We start from the raw sequence: 20,471 nt of genomic DNA, 5'->3' as shown, positions 1-20,471 counted from the left end.
TGGTCCCCACAAGGAAAACGCTGTTTTGGGGTCAGGGGTCAGATTTAGGACTAAGGTGTGAATTGAGTTTTGGTTGGTTAGGTTTAGGATGAGAGTTAGGATGTAAAAATGAATGGAAATCAATTGAAAGTCCCCACAAAGACAGCCACGCAAATGTGTGTTTGTGCGCTGCAGCTCCATTTTGCAACAGCCTGGTCCAGAACTTGGACTCCAACCCAATGTCCCGGATGATCTGGCAGGCCCTGAAGCCTCTGCTGTTGGGGAAGATTCTGTACACCCCAAACACCCCGGCAACCCAGAGGATCATCCACGAGGTATGATGTCACTTCCTGTCAGATAGCAGCAGGAGGCGCTGCAGCCTGTGTGATGGTGGCTCTGTGGTGCCTTCAGGTGAACCGGACCTTCCAGGAGCTTGCTGTGTTCAGGGACCTGGGCGGCATGTGGGAGGAAATGAGACCCAAAGTGTTGGACTTCATGGAGAACAGCCAGGAAATGGATGTAATCAGGGTAAACAGGCTCCGCCCTCCACTCATTCAGCCTGCCATTAAGGGGGAGGAGCATAAGAGGCTCCGCCCACCAGGTCACCTGTAGGTCACTGATTGTCTCCTCCCTCAGACTCTGCTGAAGAACAACATCACCGCCAGCTTCTTCCACGCTCAGCTGGCCGGCACCGATTGGACCGTGGCCGACATCACCAACTTCCTGTCCAAGGAGCCGGCAGAGCTGCCCGGTGGCGCCCTCACCTGGAGGGAGGTGTTCAATGAGACCGACCACGCCATCATGAGCATCTCTCGCTTCATGGAGGTCAGTGAGGTTCTGCTGGTTCCGATCCGGGTGTCTGACCCCCTCCGTTGCAGCGGACCGGACCTGACTCATCTTTGTCTCCGTCAGTGTGTGAACTTGGACAAGCTGGAGCCAGTGTCCACTGAGGAGCGGCTCGTCAACCGCTCCATGGTTCTGCTGGAGGACCGGAAGTTCTGGGCCGGGATTGTTTTCCCCGACATCGGCGCCAACGCCACCGAGCTGCCGCCAAAGGTCAACTACAAGCTGCGCATGGACATCGACAACGTGGAGCGAACCAACAAGATCAAAGACGCGTAAGTTACTTGGGTTCTGGTGGGTGGCTCCCAGCTGGAGGTGGTTCTACACCGGTTGTGGTTGCTAATGAAACCAGATCTGCTTCCTGCTGAGACCGGTTCTGGAACCAGTTCTGACTTTGTTTCATGGCCCTGTTCTCCTGGTTTTGATGTTCCACCTGTTCTGTCTCTTTCTCCTCCAGTTACTGGGACCCGGGTCCTCGGGCCGACCCGTTTGAGGACATGCGGTACATCTGGGGCGGATTCTTGTACCTGCAGGATGTCATTGAGCAAGGCATCGTCAGAGCGCTGACCGGCATCAAGGAGAAGACTGGCGTCTACATCCAGCAGATGCCGTATCCGTGCTACGTGGACGACATGTAAGGCCACTGTGACGACTCGACTCGTCTCACCGTGTCCATGCAGTCTCTGTACCGACTCGTCGCAGTACTGACTCGTCTCACCGTGTGCCTGCAGCTTCCTGCGGGTGATGAGCCGCTCCATGCCGCTCTTCATGACGCTGGCCTGGATGTACTCGGTGTCCATCATCCTGAAGAGCGTGGTGTATGAGAAGGAGGCGCGGCTGAAAGAGACCATGAGGATCATGGGCCTGGACAACGGCATCCTGTGGCTGAGCTGGTTCATCAGCAGCCTGGTTCCGCTGCTCATCAGCGCCGCACTGCTGGTTCTGGTTCTGAAGGTAACAGCCTGAACTGGGTCTGGACCGACGTCTCGTGGAAGGTCGCTGACATTTGTGCTTTGGACTCTGCAGAAGGGGAACCTGCTGCCCTACAGCGACCCTGGCATCATCTTCGTCTTCCTGGGATCGTACGCCGTGGTCACAATCATGCAGTGCTTCCTCATCAGCACAGTGTTTGCTCGCGCCAACCTGGCTGCCGCCTGCGGAGGCATCATCTACTTCACCCTCTACCTGCCCTACGTCCTCTGCGTTGCCTGGCAAGACTACATCGGATACGGAGTCAAAGTGTTTGCTGTGAGTCGGCCTGCCTTGCTTTGCCGATGCTGCGTGTTGATTGGGCAGAAAGGTCACATGTCCTCTCGTCCTGTAGAGCCTGCTGTCCCCCGTAACCTTTGGCTTCGGCTGTGAGTACTTTGCGCTGTTTGAGGAGCAGGGAGTCGGGATCCAGTGGAAGAACCTGGTGTCGAGTCCTCTACAGGAAGACGAGTTCAGCCTCCGCACCACCATCATCATGATGTACTTTGACTCCTTCCTGTACGGAGTCCTCACCTGGTACATCGAGGCCGTGTTTCCAGGTAAGGCCCAGAGAGTCTGACCTCTGGAAGATTCCAGCAGACTGCTGATGCTTGTCCTGTCGGTCCTCAGGTCAGTACGGTATCCCTCGGCCCTGGTACTTCCCCTTCTCCAAGTCCTACTGGTTTGGAGAGGAGGGGAAGTCCAACAAGCTTCCACTGAACCGGAAAGGAAACGCAGCAGGTGAGAACCATTGGACTCTGCAACACCTGAGAGCATCAAGAAAAGTACTTGACTAGAACTAGAGGACGCTTTTACTATGAAAGAGACTTCCTGTTTCCAGCTGTGTGTGTGGAGGAGGAGCCGGCCCACTTGGAGCCGGGAGTCTACATCGAGAACCTGGTGAAGGTTTACCGTCACGGAATGAAACTGGCCGTAGACGGACTGACTCTGGGATTCTACGAGGGACAAATCACCTCCTTTCTGGGACACAACGGCGCTGGAAAGACCACCACAATGTGAGTGTTGGACCGGACCTGTCAGAACCCGAGTCACAGGCAGGTCCAGGTCCATGGGCAGGGATGGTTCTGAAAAGGTTCTGAAAAGGTACAGGATTTTAATGTGGATGAAGGGATCTTTATCACTTCATCCACATTAAACGGCTCTGGGAGTTTGTCCTGCAAGCAGTGGGTTGCCAGTTCGATCCTCGGTCTGTCGTTGTACTCTTGAGCAAGTCGCTCCTCCCCCTTGCTTTCTGGTGGAGGGGCCAACAGGTGGCGCCGGTGCATGGCAGCTTGGCCTCTGCTAAGCTGTGGCTACTGTGCAGTAGCTCTTCACCATCAGAGGGTGAATGACTTTGGAGTCCTCTGGACTTGATAAAACGCTTTACAAGTACAAGCTAGCTCACCTGTTTGGAGGATCAGGGATGGTTCTGATGCGGGTTCAGGGTCTATAATGGAGGGTCAGGGGTCAGGGAGGGGTAGAGGCAGGTGATGTTGCAGAAAGCCAGGATCTTTAGCCCCTCCAACCCACTGCAGGTCCATCCTGACCGGCCTGTTCCCGCCGACCTCCGGCACCGCCTACATCCTGGGGAAGGACATCCGGACAGATCTGAGTGCCATCAGGCAAAGCCTGGGCGTCTGTCCTCAGCACAACGTCCTCTTCAGCATGTGAGTTCTCCCCGCCTTAGCAGCCAGGAACTCCTTCCTCCTTCCTCTGATTAGTCATCTTACCCGGTGTGTGGCCCCGCCCCTACAGGCTGACGGTGGAGGAGCACATCTGGTTCTACGCGCGGCTCAAAGGACTGTCAGAGGAGCAGGTGTCGGCTGAGATCGAGCACATCCTGCAGGACACGGGGCTGCCTCACAAGCGGCGCTCCAGGACCAGCACGCTGTCCGGCGGCATGCAGAGGAAGCTGTCGGTCGCCCTGGCCTTCGTCGGTGGGGCCAAGGTGGTGATCCTGGATGAGCCCACGGCCGGAGTCGACCCCTACGCCCGCAGAGGGATCTGGGACCTGCTGCTGAAGTACCGGCAGGGTGAGGCTCTCTGGTTGGTTGGTTGGTTGGTTGGTCTGCTGCTGGGTTTGGTCTCAGGCAGATAAAACGTCTCCCTTCATCCCCCGTCAGGCCGGACCATCATCCTGTCCACCCACCACATGGACGAGGCGGACATCCTGGGGGACCGCATCGCCATCATCTCCCACGGCAAGCTGTGCTGCGTGGGTTCGTCTCTGTACCTCAAGACGCAGCTGGGGACAGGATACTACCTGACGCTGGTGAAGAAGGAGGCGGAGCCATCGCTCAGCTCCTGCAGGAACTCGTCCAGCAGCGTGTCCTTCACCAAGAAGGTTGGTTCCAAGCTCAGCATTCGCACACATGAACAAAAGAGGCAATAACAGAATGGTGGTGTACACTTAACATGCAGAGACACAAATTCTGGACAATTCACCACAATACATTTTTTCCATTTAAAGTCGCAGTTTGTAACTTTTACAAATAATTTGTTTTCATGTATTTGTCCAAACTGCCATCATGTTTGTGAGACAGATAATCTGATAACCTGTGATCAGATCGACCTCCTCCCTGAGCTGCTGTTACCATCTGAAGAAAGGACCAAAACCAACCAATCAGAGCCAGGAGGCGGGGCTTAGCACGAGCAATCATTCACATGTACCTGATGCTAAATGTGTTGATGGTGGAGAAACAACTTACCATTACAAACTGTTCATCTGCCGTCATCAACTACTGTGCTAACTAGCCTAGCAAGCTGTACTTGCTGCAGGCCACACAGAGGATGATTGACAGCGCTAAGACCCGCCTTTATCCAAAACACCTGCATGTGTTTGAACGTCATGCCATCAGCGGTCACATGGTTCCAGTTTAGTCCGCTGACCGTCTGGATGTGGTTTCAGGACGAGGAGAGCGCCTCGGTCAGCAGCAGCGACGCCGGACTCGGTAGCGAACATGAAAGTGAGGCAGCCGCCATCGGTGAGCTTCCTGTTTCTGTGCAGCTTGTGATTCGCTCACCCTGAGCTGGAGCTGATGGCTTCCCATCTCTCTGTCCTCAGACCACGCCGCCGCCATGTGCACGCCGCCAGACTCGTCCTCGGTATCCGGCCTGATCCTGCGCCACGTCCCGGCCGCCCGCCTGGTGGAGGACCTGGGCCACGAGCTGACCTACGTCCTGCCATACAGCGCCGCCAAGGACGGCGCCTTCGTAGCGCTCTTCAGAGAGCTGGACCTGAAGCTGCAGGAGCTGGGCGTCTCCAGCTACGGCGTGTCCGACACCACACTGGAGGAGGTGCAGCGCCTGGAACCAGCTTCCTGCTGTAGCTCAGAAACAGGCTCTTCATCTGCTAACAACCTCTGATCGTTTCTCATTTGGCAGATTTTCCTGAAGGTGGCTGAAGATAATGGAGTGGACACTGAAGTTCCCTCAGGTGAGCAGGAAGTAGGCTAGCAACAGCACATAAACATTAGCATGCTAACCGCTCAGGTCGGATGATTTCCAGATTTCCCATAAGCCCCTTGAGTTTCAGGACGACCGCAGTTTGTTTCAATATGGCTGCCATTCTTGAGCCTTTTAAACCATTTAAACCATCTTGAGTTTGTGAATTTTATGTCTCATGAAACTTTAACGTGATGAAATGCAGCAGAATCAGTTACAGATTTTTGTAGAGACGTTGATGGAGAGACAAAAAGACAAATCAATGCTTGGCATAAAATAAAAGCCAGGATGTGCCTCTCTGCGTTCAGATGGGACACTTCCTGTTTGGCGGCGCAGGAAGACTCACGCCTTCGGAGGCGGCGACCATCAGAGCTGCCTGAGGCCGAACACGGAGGATGACAACGACTGCAATGACTCCGATGGAGACGCCGGTAAGAACAGCCCAGCAGCCTACTGGGGGTCAGGTGACCCGTCAGGTGACCCGTCAGGTGACCCGTCAGGTGACCCGTCAGGTGACCCGTCAGGTGACCCGCCGTGTTTCCTGTCAGACTGCAGGGAGACGGACTGGCTGGGCGGCGCTGAGGGGAAAGGTTCGGTCCAGGTGACGGGTTGGAGCCTGAAGAGGCAGCAGTTTGTGGCACTGATGTGGAAGCGCTTCCTGTACGCCCGGCGCTCCAGGAAGGGTTTCTTCGCTCAGGTAGCTCCCCCACTGTGACCCGGCGTGCTGCGGCCGGCCTGTGTGTCCGCTCGGCGTCTGAGTTGGCCATGTGTTTCCAGGTTGTCCTTCCGGCCGTGTTCGTCTGCATCGCCCTGGTCTTCAGCCTCATCGTCCCTCCGTTCGGGAAGTACCCCAGCCTGGAGCTGCAGCCCTGGATGTACGAGGAACAGGTGACCTTCTTCAGGTACGCCGCCGCCACAGGTCAGCTTTGTGGCTGTCGGGTTGCCGGTTTGAGTCTGACTGTCTGCCAGCAGCGATGACGCTCCAGGGGACGCCAACATGCAGAAGTTACTGAGCGCTCTGTTGGATCCACCGGGCTTCGGGACGCGTTGCATGGACGGGTACTCCATCCGGTAAGCACGCCGTTCTTCAGGAAGCCTGGCTCTGCCTCTTTCCTCCTGACTCCGCCTCTTCCTTCATGGCTCCGCCTCCTCCTGACTCCTGACATGTCTGTCCGTGGCGCCCGTCAGGGAGGCGCCCTGCACCATGGGGGACGATGACTGGAGCACCCCCCCGGTCCCTGACGCCGTCAAGCAGCTGTTCAGCTCCAGAAACTGGACCATGGAGCATCCGTCGCCGGCCTGCTCCTGCACCTGCGACGGCAGGAAGAGGATGCTGCCGGACTGCCCAGCGGGAGCCGGCGGGCTGCCGCCGCCTGAGGTCAGGGCCACATGGAGATAACGGGGTCAGGGGTCAGGGTTCAGGGTCTCCCCCCATCAGCAGCAGAATCCACTAAACCTTCAGGTTTAGAACAGCTGCTGCCATCTAGTGGAACAACAAGCAAACTGCAGCAGGATGTGATGAAACGTTTCAGAACCGTTATTAAAATTCATAAATACTGTTATTGATGATGAATAAAAGCTCCATCAAATAAATGAACTCACTTATTAATGCATTTATTTAATTATTTATTCCATAACTTTTGTATTTTGTAAAGCTATGTTAGGTGTTTTATGGACTTTTAGTTTTGAACTCCATAACATTTCTTGTTATAGTCAAAGTAAGGGGCAGAGTTTTAAACAATGAAACCACCATGAAATACATAAAGTAGCTTTACATAAAAACATAATAATGTGATAAATAAATAAAGATGATTTATGATTTAAAAACTTCATTTGGTTTTATTTGTTGAGTTCATTTATTTCATGTGGATATTAATCATTTCCAACAGTTTTTATTTATTGAGTGACCCGGTTCTTTGTGGGTCCGGCGGTTCTGTTCATGTTCTTTGTGGGTCCAGATGAAGCTGAGCAGCTCAGACACTCTGCAGAACCTGACAGGACGGAACATCTCGGACTACCTGGTGAAGACGTACGCTGACATCATCGGGAAGAGGTGAGCCAATCAGCACTCACCTGGACAAACTCACCTGAGCAGCTGCTGGACTCAAAGCTTTCTGTCTCCTCCGCAGCCTGAAGAACAAAGTGTGGGTCAACGAGTTCAGGTGTGGTTCTGGTTCTGCATCAGACGGTTCAGTCGGACCCGGGTCGCAGCCGCTCAGGTGTTCTCTCTGTCTGCAGGTACGGAGGCTTCTCATTGGGCGCCAGGAGCACACAGGTCCTTCCTGCAGCCAATGAGGTCGACGACGCCATCGAGAGAGTCCGAAAGGCCTTTGAGTTACAGAAGGTCAGAACAGAACCAGAACGTTCTGGACCTCAGAGGTTGTTCTGTTGGTCCTCCAGGAATGAAACTGGACTTTATACCGCAGGGTTCTGCTGCTGACCGGTTCCTGGACAATCTGTCCGGCTTCATCAACGGGCTGGACACCAAGAACAACGTGAAGGTATGACCGGAACCGGGTTCTGCTCCGGTTCTGTCTCCCGACAGGTGGACGGACAGCTGGACGGACAGGTGGACCGACAGGTGGACGTACAGCTGGACAGACAGGTGGACGGACAGCTGGACGGACAGGTGGACGGACAGGTGGACGGACAGCTGGACAGACAGGTGGACGGACAGCTGGACGGACAGGTGGACGTACAGCTGGACGGACAGCTGGACGGACAGCTGGACGGACAGCTGGACGGACAGGTGGACGTACAGCTGGACGGACAGGTGGACGTACAGCTGGACGGACAGGTGGACGTACAGCTGGACGGACAGGTGGACGGACAGCTGGACGGACAGGTGGACGGACAGCTGGACGGACAGGTGGACGTACAGCTGGACGGACAGGTGGACGGACAGCTGGACGGACAGGTGGACGGACAGCTGGACGGACAGGTGGACCTACAGGTGGACGGACAGCTGGACGGACAGGTGGACGTACAGCTGGACAGACAGGTGGACCTACAGGTGGACGGACAGGTGGACGTACAGCTGGACGGACAGGTGGACCTACAGGTGGACGGACAGCTGGACGTACAGGTGGACCTACAGGTGGACGGACAGCTGGACGGACAGGTGGACGTACAGCTGGACAGACAGGTGGACCTACAGGTGGACGGACAGCTGGACGGACAGGTGGACCGACAGCTGGACGGACAGGTGGACGTACAGCTGGACGGACAGGTGGACGGACAGGTGGACCTACAGGTGGACGGACAGAAGGACGGACAGCTGGACGTACAGGTGGACCTACAGGTGGACGGACAGCTGGACGGACAGCTGGACGTACAGGTGGACCTACAGGTGGACGGACAGGTGGACGTACAGCTGGACGGACAGGTGGACGGACAGGTGGACGGACAGCTGGACGGACAGGTGGACGTACAGCTGGACGGACAGGTGGACCTACAGGTGGACGGACAGCTGGACGGACAGCTGGACGTACAGGTGGACCTACAGGTGGACGGACAGCTGGACGGACAGGTGGACGGACAGCTGGACGGACAGGTGGACGGACAGGTGGACCTACAGGTGGACGGACAGCTGGACGTACAGGTGGACCTACAGGTGGACGGACAGCTGGACGGACAGCTGGACCGACAGGTGGACCTACAGGTGGACGGACAGGTGGACCTACAGGTGGACCGACAGGTGGACCTACAGGTGGACGGACAGCTGGACCGACAGGTGGACGGACAGCTGGACGGACAGGTGGACGGACAGGTGGACGGACAGGTGGACCGACAGGTGGACGGACAGGTGGACGGACAGCTGGACGGACAGGTGGACGGACAGGTGGACCGACAGGTGGACGGACAGGTGGACGGACAGGTGGACGGACAGGTGGACGGACAGCTGGACGGACAGCTGGACCGACAGCTGGACCGACAGGTGGACCGACAGGTGGACCTACAGGTGGACGGACAGCTGGACCGACAGGTGGACGGACAGGTGGACCTACAGGTGGACGGACAGGTGGACGGACAGCTGGACGGACAGCTGGACCGACAGGTGGACGGACAGGTGGACCTACAGGTGGACGGACAGGTGGACGGACAGCTGGACGGACAGCTGGACCGACAGGTGGACGGACAGGTGGACCTACAGGTGGACGGACAGGTGGACGGACAGGTGGACGGACAGGTGGACGGACAGCTGGACGGACAGCTGGACCGACAGGTGGACGGACTGGTGGACCGACAGGTGGACCGACAGGTGGACGGACAGGTGGACGGACAGGTGGACGGACAGGTGGACGGACAGCTGGACGGACAGGTGGACGGACAGCTGGACGGACAGGTGGACGGACAGCTGGACGTACAGGTGGACCTACAGGTGGACGGACAGGTGGACGGACAGGTGGACGGACAGGTGGACGGACAGCTGGACGGACAGCTGGACCGACAGGTGGACGGACAGGTGGACCTACAGGTGGACCGACAGGTGGACGGACAGGTGGACGGACAGGTGGACGGACAGGTGGACGGACAGCTGGACGGACAGCTGGACCTACAGGTGGACGGACAGGTGGACCTACAGGTGGACGGACAGCTGGACGGACAGGTGGACGGACAGCTGGACGGACAGGTGGACGGACAGCTGGACCTACAGGTGGACGGACAGCTGGACGGACAGGTGGACGTACAGGTGGACCTACAGGTGGACCTACAGGTGTGTCGTCCTTACTGTCCTCAGATCTGAGAGCCAACCTGCCGCCAGGTGCAGAGCCTGGTCGCTATGGCATCACTTCCTTCAACCACCCACTCAACCTGACCAAGGAGCAGCTGTCCCAGGTGGCGCTGTGAGTACACACACCTGGACACACACCTGGACACACACCTGGACACACACCTGGACACACACCTGGACACACCTGGAGGAAAGACACACCTGAGTGAACCCCACCTGGTGTTGTTTTTTCATGCTGTTTCCAGGGTAACGACCTCGGTGGACGTCCTGGTGTCCATCTGCGTGATCTTCGCCATGTCCTTCGTCCCGGCCAGCTTCGTAGTCTTCCTCATCCAGGAGCGCGTCAGCAAAGCCAAACACATGCAGTTCATCAGCGGCGTGCATCCGCTGCTCTACTGGCTGGCCAACTTCACCTGGGACATGGTGAGGTCACTAAGCCCCGCCCCCCGCCGCCCAGCCACGCCCGCTGACGTCTCCTTCTCTCTCCGCAGTGCAACTACTGCGTCCCGGCGACGCTCGTCATCCTCATCTTCATCTGCTTCCAGCAGAAAGCCTACGTCTCCTCCAGCAACCTGCCAGTTCTGGCACTGCTGCTGCTGCTCTACGGGTCAGAACCACACAGAACAGAACCGCATAGAATTTACATCAATGTTTCCCTTGTCTGCACTGCAAAAACACAAACCTCCCAGGTATTTCTGTGTAGCTTCTGATGCAAATATCTTGGTTCATTTGTTTTAGACAGTAATCCTTCAGAACAAAGTTCTGCTGTCAGATTATTTCACTCAGATTAAAGGAAATAATCTGCTAGTGGAGCTCAGTTTTTCATCAGCCCTCACCTGTCCAGCTCCAGGTTTTATTGAGGGAAGAGTTTCTTATCCGTGGCGTCTCCAGCGCAGTGCATGCTGGGAAATGCGGTCAGTTCGTCTCACAAAGTCAGAGAAATAAACGATGGGAAGATGAAGAGTCCAAATGCAGCAGACGACGGAAAGACTTGCTGTAGTTTAAAACCAGGACTGCTAGTTCTGGTTCTGGTTCTGGTTCTGGTTCTGGTTCTGGTTCTGGTTCTGGTTCTGACGGTCAGTGTCTGCTCTCCAGCTGGTCCATCACGCCCCTCATGTATCCGGCCTCCTTCTTCTTCAAGATCCCCAGCACGGCCTACGTGGTCCTGACCAGCGTCAACATCCTCATCGGCATCAACGGCAGCATCTCCACCTTCGTCATGGAGCTGTTCGGCGACCAGGTGAGTCTTCCTCTCTCCTGGCCTTCAGGTGGAGCGTGGGCGCAGCTCTGACTTCCTGTTTCCTGCAGGAGATCGGCGGCATCAACGACATCCTGAAGAACGTCCTGCTGGTCTTCCCTCACTTCTGCCTCGGCCGCGGCCTCATCGACATGGTCAAGAACCAGGCGATGGCCGACGCCCTCGAGAGATTCGGTGAGACGCAGCTCCTCGCTCCAGGTGTTCCCCTCCTGGGCCAGGTAGATGACTGCTGCTGTGTTCCAGGTGAGAACAGGTTCCGGTCGCCCCTGGACTGGGACATGGTGGGAAAGAACCTGTTCGCCATGGCGGTGGAGGGCGTGGTCTTCTTCATCATCACCATCCTCATCCAGTACAGGTTCTGCATCAAGCCCAGGTGAGTTCTGGTTCTGATCCTCATTGGAAGCTCACCTGGGTCACTTTGAAGTTACCTGGAGTGTTTCTGTGTGAAGGCCCGTCAGTAAACTCACCAAACTGGGACCACTGGGAGAGGAGGACGAGGACGTGGCTCGTGAGAGACACCGCATCGTCCAGGGCCTGGGGCAGGGGGACATCCTGGAGCTCCGGCAGCTCACCAAGGTCTGGACAGGTCCGACACCTGGACAGGTCCGACATTTGAACTGGTTTAAACACCTGAGCTGGTTTCTGTCCTCCAGGTCTTCAAGCGGAAGCAGAAGCCGGCGGTGGACCGGCTGTGTGTCGGGATTCCTCCTGGAGAGGTGAGGCTGACTTCCTGCTGCAGGTGGAGAACCAGAACCTGCAGCTGACTTACATCCTGTCTGTCTGGTTCTGTTGGGTTCTGCCTGGTTCCGGTCCAGTGCTTCGGTCTGCTCGGTGTGAATGGAGCTGGGAAAACCACAACCTTCAAGATGCTGACAGGAGACACCCTGGTGACCAGCGGAGAGGCTTTCCTGGCCGGCAAGAGGTGAGGGACCCGCAGGGTCCACTGACACCAGCTGAGGGCGCTGTGGGCCAGGAAACTCTCATCCTGCTTCCTGTGTGTCGGCAGCGTCCTGCGGGAGATCGAGGACGTCCACCGGAACATGGGCTACTGCCCTCAGTTTGACGCCATCAACGAGCTGCTGACGGGACGGGAGCACCTGGAGCTGTACGCCGTCCTCAGAGGCGTCCCGGAGTGGGAGGTCTGCGACGTGAGTCCCGCTCACACCTGCTGACACACCTGCTGGGCGGGGCTGTGGTGCTGGCCTCTGATTGGCTGTTGATTTGTTGGCAGGTGGCGGAGTGGGGCATCAGGAAGCTGAGTCTGCTGAAATACGCCGATAAGAGAGCAGGAAGCTACAGCGGAGGAAACCTGAGGAAGCTGTCCACTGCCATTTCTCTGATCGGAGCGCCCCCTGTGGTCTTCCTGGTAAAACACACCGCCACCATGCTGAGCTGCAGACCAACACACACACACACACACCAAGTGTGATCAGGATGCCCCGCCCCCTCCCCCACCTGTTCTGCAGGACGAGCCGACCACAGGGATGGACCCCAGGGCCCGACGGGCCCTTTGGAACTGCATCCACAGCGTCATCAAGGAGGGCCGCTCCATCGTCCTCACCTCACACAGGTGAGACGTCCTCAGTGTGTCTTCAGTCTGTCCCAGCAGAGGGACGGAGGACAGCGTCACTGACTGTGTGTGTGTGTGTGTGTGTGTGTGTTGCAGCATGGAGGAGTGTGAGGCTCTCTGCACCAGGATGGCCATCATGGTGAACGGCAGGTTCCGATGTCTCGGCAGCGTCCAACACCTGAAGAACAGGTAACGCAGCTGGATTTCAGAATAAGAGCTCTTAGTTCTGACAGGTTCTGTCATTCCTGCTGCCTGCCAGCAGGTGGTGCTGAGAGCACTGAACTGCGCCGCTCCATCAACAGTCACACCTGTGATTTATGGGATGATGAGTCTGAACGTCTGAAGCTCCGTTCCTCCGTCTCTCGGAGGCGCTTGGTTTTCACGACCTTTTGGCTCCTGAACGTTTCGTTGGACTGATTCCCTGTTGACTGGAGAAGCGATGTATCGCTGTGACGGGTTGATCTTTGTTCAAGGTACTCTGCTATCGGTGATGATAGTCGTTATGCATCCTCAGCTTCTTCTGACCACTGAGTTGATTCTCATACAGGAGCTTAGCTAACGGTGTTAGCTTGTCTAGGTTTGCTGCTTCACTTTATGAGGTAGCATCTCACTCCCTCTCCCAGTCACAGCCTGGACAACATGATGACCTCTGATGATGACCTGATGATGACCTCTGCCAGTGGCGCCCCAAGTGTGGCGAAGACCTTCCGCTTCCTGTTCAGGTGGCGACTCCTGGGCGCTCTAAGCGCCGGACTGAGGCCACAGTGTCTGCAAAGAGGCGAGCATCAGTCTGGAGATTTGGTGCAGGTGAAATCCTTTTATCAGCCTCGATGGCTCGGTTCTCTTCCCCACCTGTGCCTGAGTTGGTTGTGCTTCCTTTGGCTGCCTCTGGCTTTAGGAGTGAGGAGGAGGAGCAGTCGTGTCAAGCTTCAGAGACTGGCTCACGCTCTTCATCTCAAAGTGCAGCTAGTGGATCAGGTGACGGCTCTCTGGGAGCCTGAGCTCCTGATAGGGCCCTTCTCTGTGTCTCCATCAGAGGAGAACCTGAGGGAGCTGCATGCTTGTACAGTTTTCTCAGCCTGTCCACAGATGGTTGTGTGTTGGTGTCCATGCATGAGAGGGTCAAGGCAGGCTGCCTCGCTCATTGTGTCACCAGATGAAGCTCTGCCCTTTCATACATTTATGAGCTTCTTCAGGCTGTTGCAAGGCGAGAGCAGTTTTCATCAATAGACTGACAGATGCATATTTTCACACGTATTGAACAGAACGTTGCTGCGTTCTCAGCTTTGCCTCTCCAGGATGTTCGGTGTGTGAAAGCAGCTCTCTCTCCTCTGCAGGCTGAAGGTTCTTCTAGATCTCCATGACCAGAAGAGCTGCCTGATTCCATCTCAGCCACTTTTCTTTCTGTGTTTTGAGGTTCATCCTCATGATGACATACTTGTTACAGAGAGGTGCTAGCGACAGAGGCTAGCTCCATGGAGGGGGGGGCAGTGTGGTGACTCAGGAGGTTTTGGGGCTGCTGGTGTGGACAGGGTTGATCCAAACACAAAAATGTGCTGCAGCTGTGCATTTGGCTCTCAGGCACTTTTTGCCCCTTTTTCTGACTTGCCGATTCTTGGCAGGAAGTTGCTGGTAGCTCTTTATTGGCCGGCGCCGCTGTGGTTCCACTTCTACAGAGTCTGTCGTGACGTCCTGTGGTGTCGTTGGACCAGGACAGATTGGTGACCCGAAGTGGACTGGATCCGGACCGGACCGGACCCGGAATGAATCTGACCTAGACTGGACCCGAACCGGACCTGGACCCGAACCGGACCTGGACCATACCGGCCCGGCCCGATGCGATGGTTCTGATGGTTCGGTTGTGACGGTCTGAGGCAGATTCTGGTTCTCTGTTGAAGCAGTTTTCAAATTAATTTGAAAAAAAATTATAAATTATTTTTCAACAACAAAATTCATTGGATTATTTATTTTAATGCATTTAATTTGAGCACATAATTTAATTTAAAGGATTTTCACATTTCCAGGTTCTTTGAATCTTGATGACGCATTTTTGACTTCTTACACTTTCTTTTTTTTTTCTAGAAAAAAAAGTTTTTGGGAGAAATGTACCTTTTTATACCTAAACAATGAAATATAAAAGGAGTTTTCTTCCGCCAAAAACATTTTCTAGAAAAAAATGAAAATGTTTTGAGTTTCAAAAGTCAAAAATGTTCAACTTTTCAAATTGAAAGGTTCCTGTTTTTTCTGGAAGTGTTCAGGATTTTGTCATAAATCTCCTGCTTTCCGTCTCCAGCGGCTCTGATGTCAAACGGTTCTGTAACCGGGTTCTGTAACCGGGTTCTGTAACCGGGTTCTGTAACCGGGTTCTGCTTCACTCCACCGTACCGGGCCGGCCCAAGGAACCCTCCACTCTGCGTTGTGTAGATTTTTAATGAAGACGAGGAGTTTCTGTGTGATCAGGCAGATTATTTCCTGAATAGAACATATAATCATTAATTATTATTATTAGGGTTTGAATCAGCTTCACTCATCACACGACAACAGAGCAAAACGTTCCATTTTAACTTGGTGTTTTACAATATTAACAAAACTAAAAGTGCAGAAATTGGTGCCAAGGACATCTAGTAAATAGTTATTACACAATATTTGTCTAAGTTAGTAAAAATAATGTTTTATTATGTTTTCTACTGTGTGCTGAAGAATCCAACTCACCTCTTGTGCAGCTTTCACTGACTGGCAGGGAGTACAAGAACCAGCAACATGTAACCAGCCACACCAGAGGGGGCGCTATTTCCCCATTGCACTGATACATAAAGCAGGAGGGAATCTACGACCTGAACTCTGTTCCAGTTTTATATCCTGACGGTTCTGGTGGTACTTTGTGGTCAGACCTTGGGTTTCCTGAATCCAGGATTCATAGAACTTTATTTACATACGTAGCTGTAGTTTGTCACCGACCACCAGAGGGCGGTGGTGAGTGTCTGCAGACAGTGAGCTGTGTGTGTGTGTGTGTGTGTGTGTGTTGTCAGGTTCGGGGACGGCTACACCATCATCCTGCGGGTGGCGGGGCCCGACCCGGACCTGCGTCCTGTCATGAAGTTCATAGAGAGCGAGCTGAGCGGCAGCACGCTGAAGGAGAAGCATCGCAACATGCTGCAGTACCAGCTGCCCTCCTCACTCTCCTCGCTCGCCCACATCTTCTCCACCTTCGCCAACAACAAGGACGCGCTGCGGATCGAGGACTACTCCGTCACCCAGACCACCTTGGACCAGGTGAGGGTCCGCACACCTGCACAGGTAAACCTGGACTGGAAGGTGACGGGGCTGATGGGAAATGTGTTTTTTTGTGCTCTCAGGTGTTTGTGAACTTTGCGAAGGACCAGAGTGACGACTACCTGTCCAAAGACGAGTCGGTGAGGCGGAAGGAAGTGATCGTGGACGTCCCGGCGCCGAGCTCCGCCTGTGGCGGTGCGGAGGGCGAGAGCGTCATGTGACGCCGGGAGGCGGGACTTCACCTGGACTCGACCTGCAGCACAGGACACGCCCCCTCCTCACCTGCGCACTGATTTACACGGCGGTAGGCGGAGCCTCCTGCCGCCAGTCAATGCAGTGATTTGCTGAACACTTGAACCCGATGAAGAATCCCAATCATTTCAAACTGATCACGTTTTATCCACTTTGATTCCGTTCTTAGTGTCCAACTTTATTTATATTTGTAGCTGGAACAGAATCTTTTATTCTAATGTTTTATTTTGGCGGGGTCCATGCTCTTTCCTGTCTTAGCAGCCAATCAGAAGCCAGATTTTTTTATTTTTTTAAGTGTTTTTATAAAGATGATGGGATGGAAGCAGCCAAATACCTCATCAGGCCTGGAAGCTGCAGGGCTGATCTGTGATCTGATTGGTCACCTGACTGCAGCACTTTGTGTTCCAGACTTCAGTCTGTTTGCACTGGTTCTGATCCGGTTCTGATCCGATCAGCATGTTGTTGAGCTGTTGATGGAAAAAGAGCTGTTACAGTCCAACTAGCAGAATAAACCTCCTGAAACCTCCATGCTGCCTTTGTCTGCTGCTCAACACACACACCCTTTCACACACACACACCCTTTCACACACACACACACCCTTTCACACACACACACACACCCACTTTCACACACACACACCCACTTTCACACACACACACACACACACACACACACCCTTTCACACACACACACACCCACTTTCACACACACACACACACACCCACCCTTTCACACACACACACACCCACCCCTTCACCCACACACACACACCCACTTTCACACACACACACCCACTTTCACACACACACCCTTTCACACACACACACACCCACTTTCACACACACACCCTTTCACACACACACACACCCACTTTCACCCACACACACACACACCCTTTCACACACACACACACACTTCACCTGAAGGGGTTCTGGTTCTGATCCAAACCTTCCTTCCAGGTTCTGTTTATTCCACATTGAACAGAAATGTGAAGATGAGTCTGCCTCTTATGTTAATTGTTACATTTGATGATGCTAAGGTTTCATGAACTTCATCCGACTCATGATTGGCTGAAAGATTCAACATGGCTGCCGTCCTGAAGTGGCTGATGGGAAACATGGAAAACCTAAAATTCTGTTAAAGGTGTGGATTTTTTTTTACATACTTCAGATTTTGTATGAAATGATTTTCAGTTGTTACTTTTAGACGATAAAATGAATAATGGAGCTAATCGTTAGCCCTGCATCGTCATGGAAACGTCACACCATAAAGAAGAGTTTATTGCAGAAAATTTCCAACAGTCAGTTTGTTGTTGAGCAGCATTTGGATCAGAACCTCAGTAGAACTTTGGGGCCACAGTGGCCGGCTGCTGTGATTGGTCCGTCCAGGGCAGGAGGCGGAGCCTAGGTCAGGCCTGAATGAGAAGAGTGGATGTGTCGCCATGGAGACGGCAGGAAGTTACTTCATGGGGGAGAAGGGACAGGGGAACATGAGCTGATTTCTCTGAGAGTCCAGGTGGGCGACGCTGTTCCTGACTGAGAGACGGCAGGTAGCAGTTAGCCAGCGCTCACCTCAGTGATGTCACAGATTGGGGGCGGAGTCTTACCTGCCGCAACCACTCTGGCGTCGGTGTGAGCCTTGTGTCGACATTCGGCTCGATGGTCGGCGCTCTCGAACCACCAGAGAGCGTGAACTAGACACCAGAAGATCCGGTTAGAGACGCAACGCCCAGAACATCCGGATGAACCGACATCTAGTCGGGTTCTCACAGAACCCGACTGCGGTTCTGGTACCTCGGTTCAGCAGTCCGAACTCGCTGTGGAACGCCCCCAGCAGCTTCCCGTAACCCGGAGCGTCGTGAGCCGACATGGCCGCCTGGAAGGCTCCGCCCCAAACCGCCGGGCCGCCGGGACGCATCTGGAAGGTCGCCAACTCGAACACACCTGGAATACAGAACCACCGTCAGAACCCAGCAGAACCACCGTCAGAACCCAGCAGAACCACCGTCAGAACCCAGCAGAACCCAGTGCTCTGTTCCCCTCAACGTTTGAGTTTCTGACTTTTGGTCGAAATGTTCTCGGGTTCCTTCAGCCTGTCAGATCCTCACTGAGCTGCTGTCTAAAGAAATGCACCAAAGACAACCAATCAAAGTCAGGAGGCGGGGCTTAGTGCTGTCAATCAATCTCTTGTACTTGCTGCTAAATGTGTTACAGAAAAAACTGTTTATCCACCATCATCTCTGGCTTTGCTAACTAGCACAAGCAGCGCCACACAGAGTACGATGACAGCACAAAGACCCTCCTCCTGGCTCTGATTGGTTCTTTAGAACCGGTGACCCGGTCAGGCCCAGGTGGGGCAGTGGGCGGGGCCTACCTCCCGGCTGGGGGGGGCTCTTCAGGCGGCTCCAGGGCACCAAGTAGGAAACCTCGTTGTCCTGCACCGTCAGCAGCGGTAAGGCTTTGGAGATGTACTCTGAGATCCAGGAGGGGTCCTGAGCCAGGGCTGCCCGCACAGCTGCCCGCTGGGAGTAACTGTCTGAGAGGAGGGGGGGGTTAGACCCAAACATCTGGAACCAGAACCAGAACCTCCTGATCTGAACGTTTTATCCAGGAATATAAAAAAAGCCCAACAGGAAGTGTCCTCACCATACTGCCATATATGGAAGACCTGGTTGAGGCCACCGTACTCAACTGTCCAGTAGCCAATCAGCTGGGAGTGGGCGGTGCGCAGGTGGATCTTCTCATTGGTCAGCTTGAGGAAGGCCGAGTTCTGGTCTGGACGGATGCTGTAGGTTCTGAACTCGTAGAAGGTTCTCTGCTCCTGCTGGGGTCCGGTGGCCAGGTGGGCACTGGGCTGCAGAGAGGGGCCAAGAGGACAGAGGTCTCACTCCAACAAGAAACCCACGGCATCTGAAATAACTAGAAACTGACTAAACCATACAAAAATCTGAAAATTAACCTTTTGGTTCAACTGAATTATGTAAAAAATAAACTAAACTGAAGTTCATATTTTGATGTTCAGCCTATTGGGGCGACACAAAATGCTCCAGATGTTCAAGGTCAAAACAGTCCAGTGTTTTCATCTCTAGTTGTTTTGGTCATTTTTCTGTTGGATGACCTTTGACCTGTGACCCTGGGTAGCACATTTCTCTCCAAAATGCCTCGATAGTCTGGAGGTTTCATCGTTCCCTGAACAGATTCAACACCACCTGATGTAGCAGAGTAGTCCCACAGCATGACCCAGCCTCCTCCATGTTTCACAGTGGGAACAGAACCATCAGCATCCTGTTTGCTGCAGCCAGGTCCTTCTCAAACAATACACAGTGACCCTTGGCTCCTCCACACACACACACACACACACACACACACACACACACACACACACACACACACACACACACACACACACACACACACACACACACCTTCTCTCTGTTTACAGAACAGCTGAAGGCCATGAGGCGTTCAGGGTCCGCCCCCTCGGCTCCATTTGTCCCTAGCTGGTTCTGACCTTTTTTCTCCGATCAGCCATTGACACAAACAACCGAACCGAACCGAACCAAACCGAACCGAACGCCCAGAACTGCAGATTCTGCTGCCAGTTCTCTGGCTCTGCAGACAACTTGTGACTCATAAAGGTTCTACGGCAGAAAACCCGTGAGTTCGGTTCGTTTCTGTTCTGTTGGTTCTGAACCGACCGTGCTTTGGTTCCTAAGTGTCTGGTCCAGATGATGCAGGTGAACTCACCTGAGCAGCAGCAGTTGCTCTGAACAGGGCAGCTAAAGGCCTCAAAGTACCGAACAGCTTCAACATTTTGACGGTGCAGAACCTGAAAAGATCCCAGAGAGCGGCAGCTCAGATCCTCTAAATGCAAGAGGTCCCACTCTGAAGGAGGACCTTATTCATCTGTAGCGATCCTATGAAAACAAGAGGACTCACTCTGAGAACGGTAGTTTGTTTAATCTGCAGTTTGCCAGAGATCATCTACGCAAGATGTCTCACTCCAAAAGAAAATCAGTCTCAATTTCATTATTATTTCTTTGTTAAAATAGGATATTTAAATGATATAATAGACAGGAATATCTGCGCAGTTGCCTTTTGGTTTATGACGAATCCTTGTTTATTAAACTCGACCGATAGGTGGCGGT

General features: G+C 54.1%; 2 protein-coding genes across 2 annotated transcripts in view; one reads left to right on the top strand and one right to left on the bottom strand.

Annotated features, from left to right (window-relative positions):
• The window catches only part of abca1b (ATP-binding cassette, sub-family A (ABC1), member 1B), a 30,517-nt gene extending 13,668 nt beyond the window's left edge, over positions 1-16,849 (top strand). Inside the window, 40 exon segments of the mRNA XM_044126631.1 lie at positions 175-314; positions 391-507; positions 616-804; positions 892-1,097; positions 1,280-1,456; positions 1,554-1,776; positions 1,849-2,070; positions 2,147-2,351; positions 2,422-2,532; positions 2,633-2,807; positions 3,327-3,458; positions 3,547-3,824; positions 3,915-4,135; positions 4,700-4,775; positions 4,856-5,088; positions 5,176-5,227; positions 5,544-5,666; positions 5,784-5,932; positions 6,013-6,137; positions 6,208-6,306; positions 6,424-6,613; positions 7,194-7,288; positions 7,365-7,397; positions 7,474-7,579; positions 7,662-7,752; positions 9,929-10,082; positions 10,216-10,393; positions 10,462-10,577; positions 11,066-11,210; positions 11,279-11,402; positions 11,472-11,601; positions 11,678-11,804; positions 11,882-11,944; positions 12,044-12,150; positions 12,235-12,376; positions 12,460-12,594; positions 12,695-12,798; positions 12,895-12,987; positions 15,828-16,071; positions 16,155-16,849. Coding sequence (XP_043982566.1) covers positions 175-314; positions 391-507; positions 616-804; positions 892-1,097; positions 1,280-1,456; positions 1,554-1,776; positions 1,849-2,070; positions 2,147-2,351; positions 2,422-2,532; positions 2,633-2,807; positions 3,327-3,458; positions 3,547-3,824; positions 3,915-4,135; positions 4,700-4,775; positions 4,856-5,088; positions 5,176-5,227; positions 5,544-5,666; positions 5,784-5,932; positions 6,013-6,137; positions 6,208-6,306; positions 6,424-6,613; positions 7,194-7,288; positions 7,365-7,397; positions 7,474-7,579; positions 7,662-7,752; positions 9,929-10,082; positions 10,216-10,393; positions 10,462-10,577; positions 11,066-11,210; positions 11,279-11,402; positions 11,472-11,601; positions 11,678-11,804; positions 11,882-11,944; positions 12,044-12,150; positions 12,235-12,376; positions 12,460-12,594; positions 12,695-12,798; positions 12,895-12,987; positions 15,828-16,071; positions 16,155-16,292 — 5,768 coding nt within the window. The 3' untranslated portion in view covers positions 16,293-16,849.
• A 737-nt stretch (positions 16,850-17,586) lies between these two features.
• nipsnap3a (nipsnap homolog 3A (C. elegans)) lies at positions 17,587-20,228 on the bottom strand. The gene is made up of 6 exons (XM_044126628.1): positions 20,071-20,228; positions 18,970-19,177; positions 18,698-18,859; positions 18,118-18,267; positions 17,931-18,017; positions 17,587-17,859 (listed from the first exon to the last, which is right to left on the bottom strand). The coding sequence occupies exons 1-6, from the start codon at positions 20,134-20,136 to the stop codon at positions 17,783-17,785; spliced, it is 750 nt and encodes a 249-aa protein (XP_043982563.1). The 5' UTR covers positions 20,137-20,228; the 3' UTR covers positions 17,587-17,782.
• Positions 20,229-20,471: the final 243 nt, after the last annotated feature.

The sequence above is a fragment of the Gambusia affinis genome, linkage group LG09, assembly GCF_019740435.1.
Source record: "Gambusia affinis linkage group LG09, SWU_Gaff_1.0, whole genome shotgun sequence".
NCBI lineage: Eukaryota > Metazoa > Chordata > Actinopteri > Cyprinodontiformes > Poeciliidae > Gambusia > Gambusia affinis.
The sequence above is the reverse complement of the archived record's forward strand: the minus strand, read 5'-3'. Positions and strand labels throughout refer to the sequence as shown.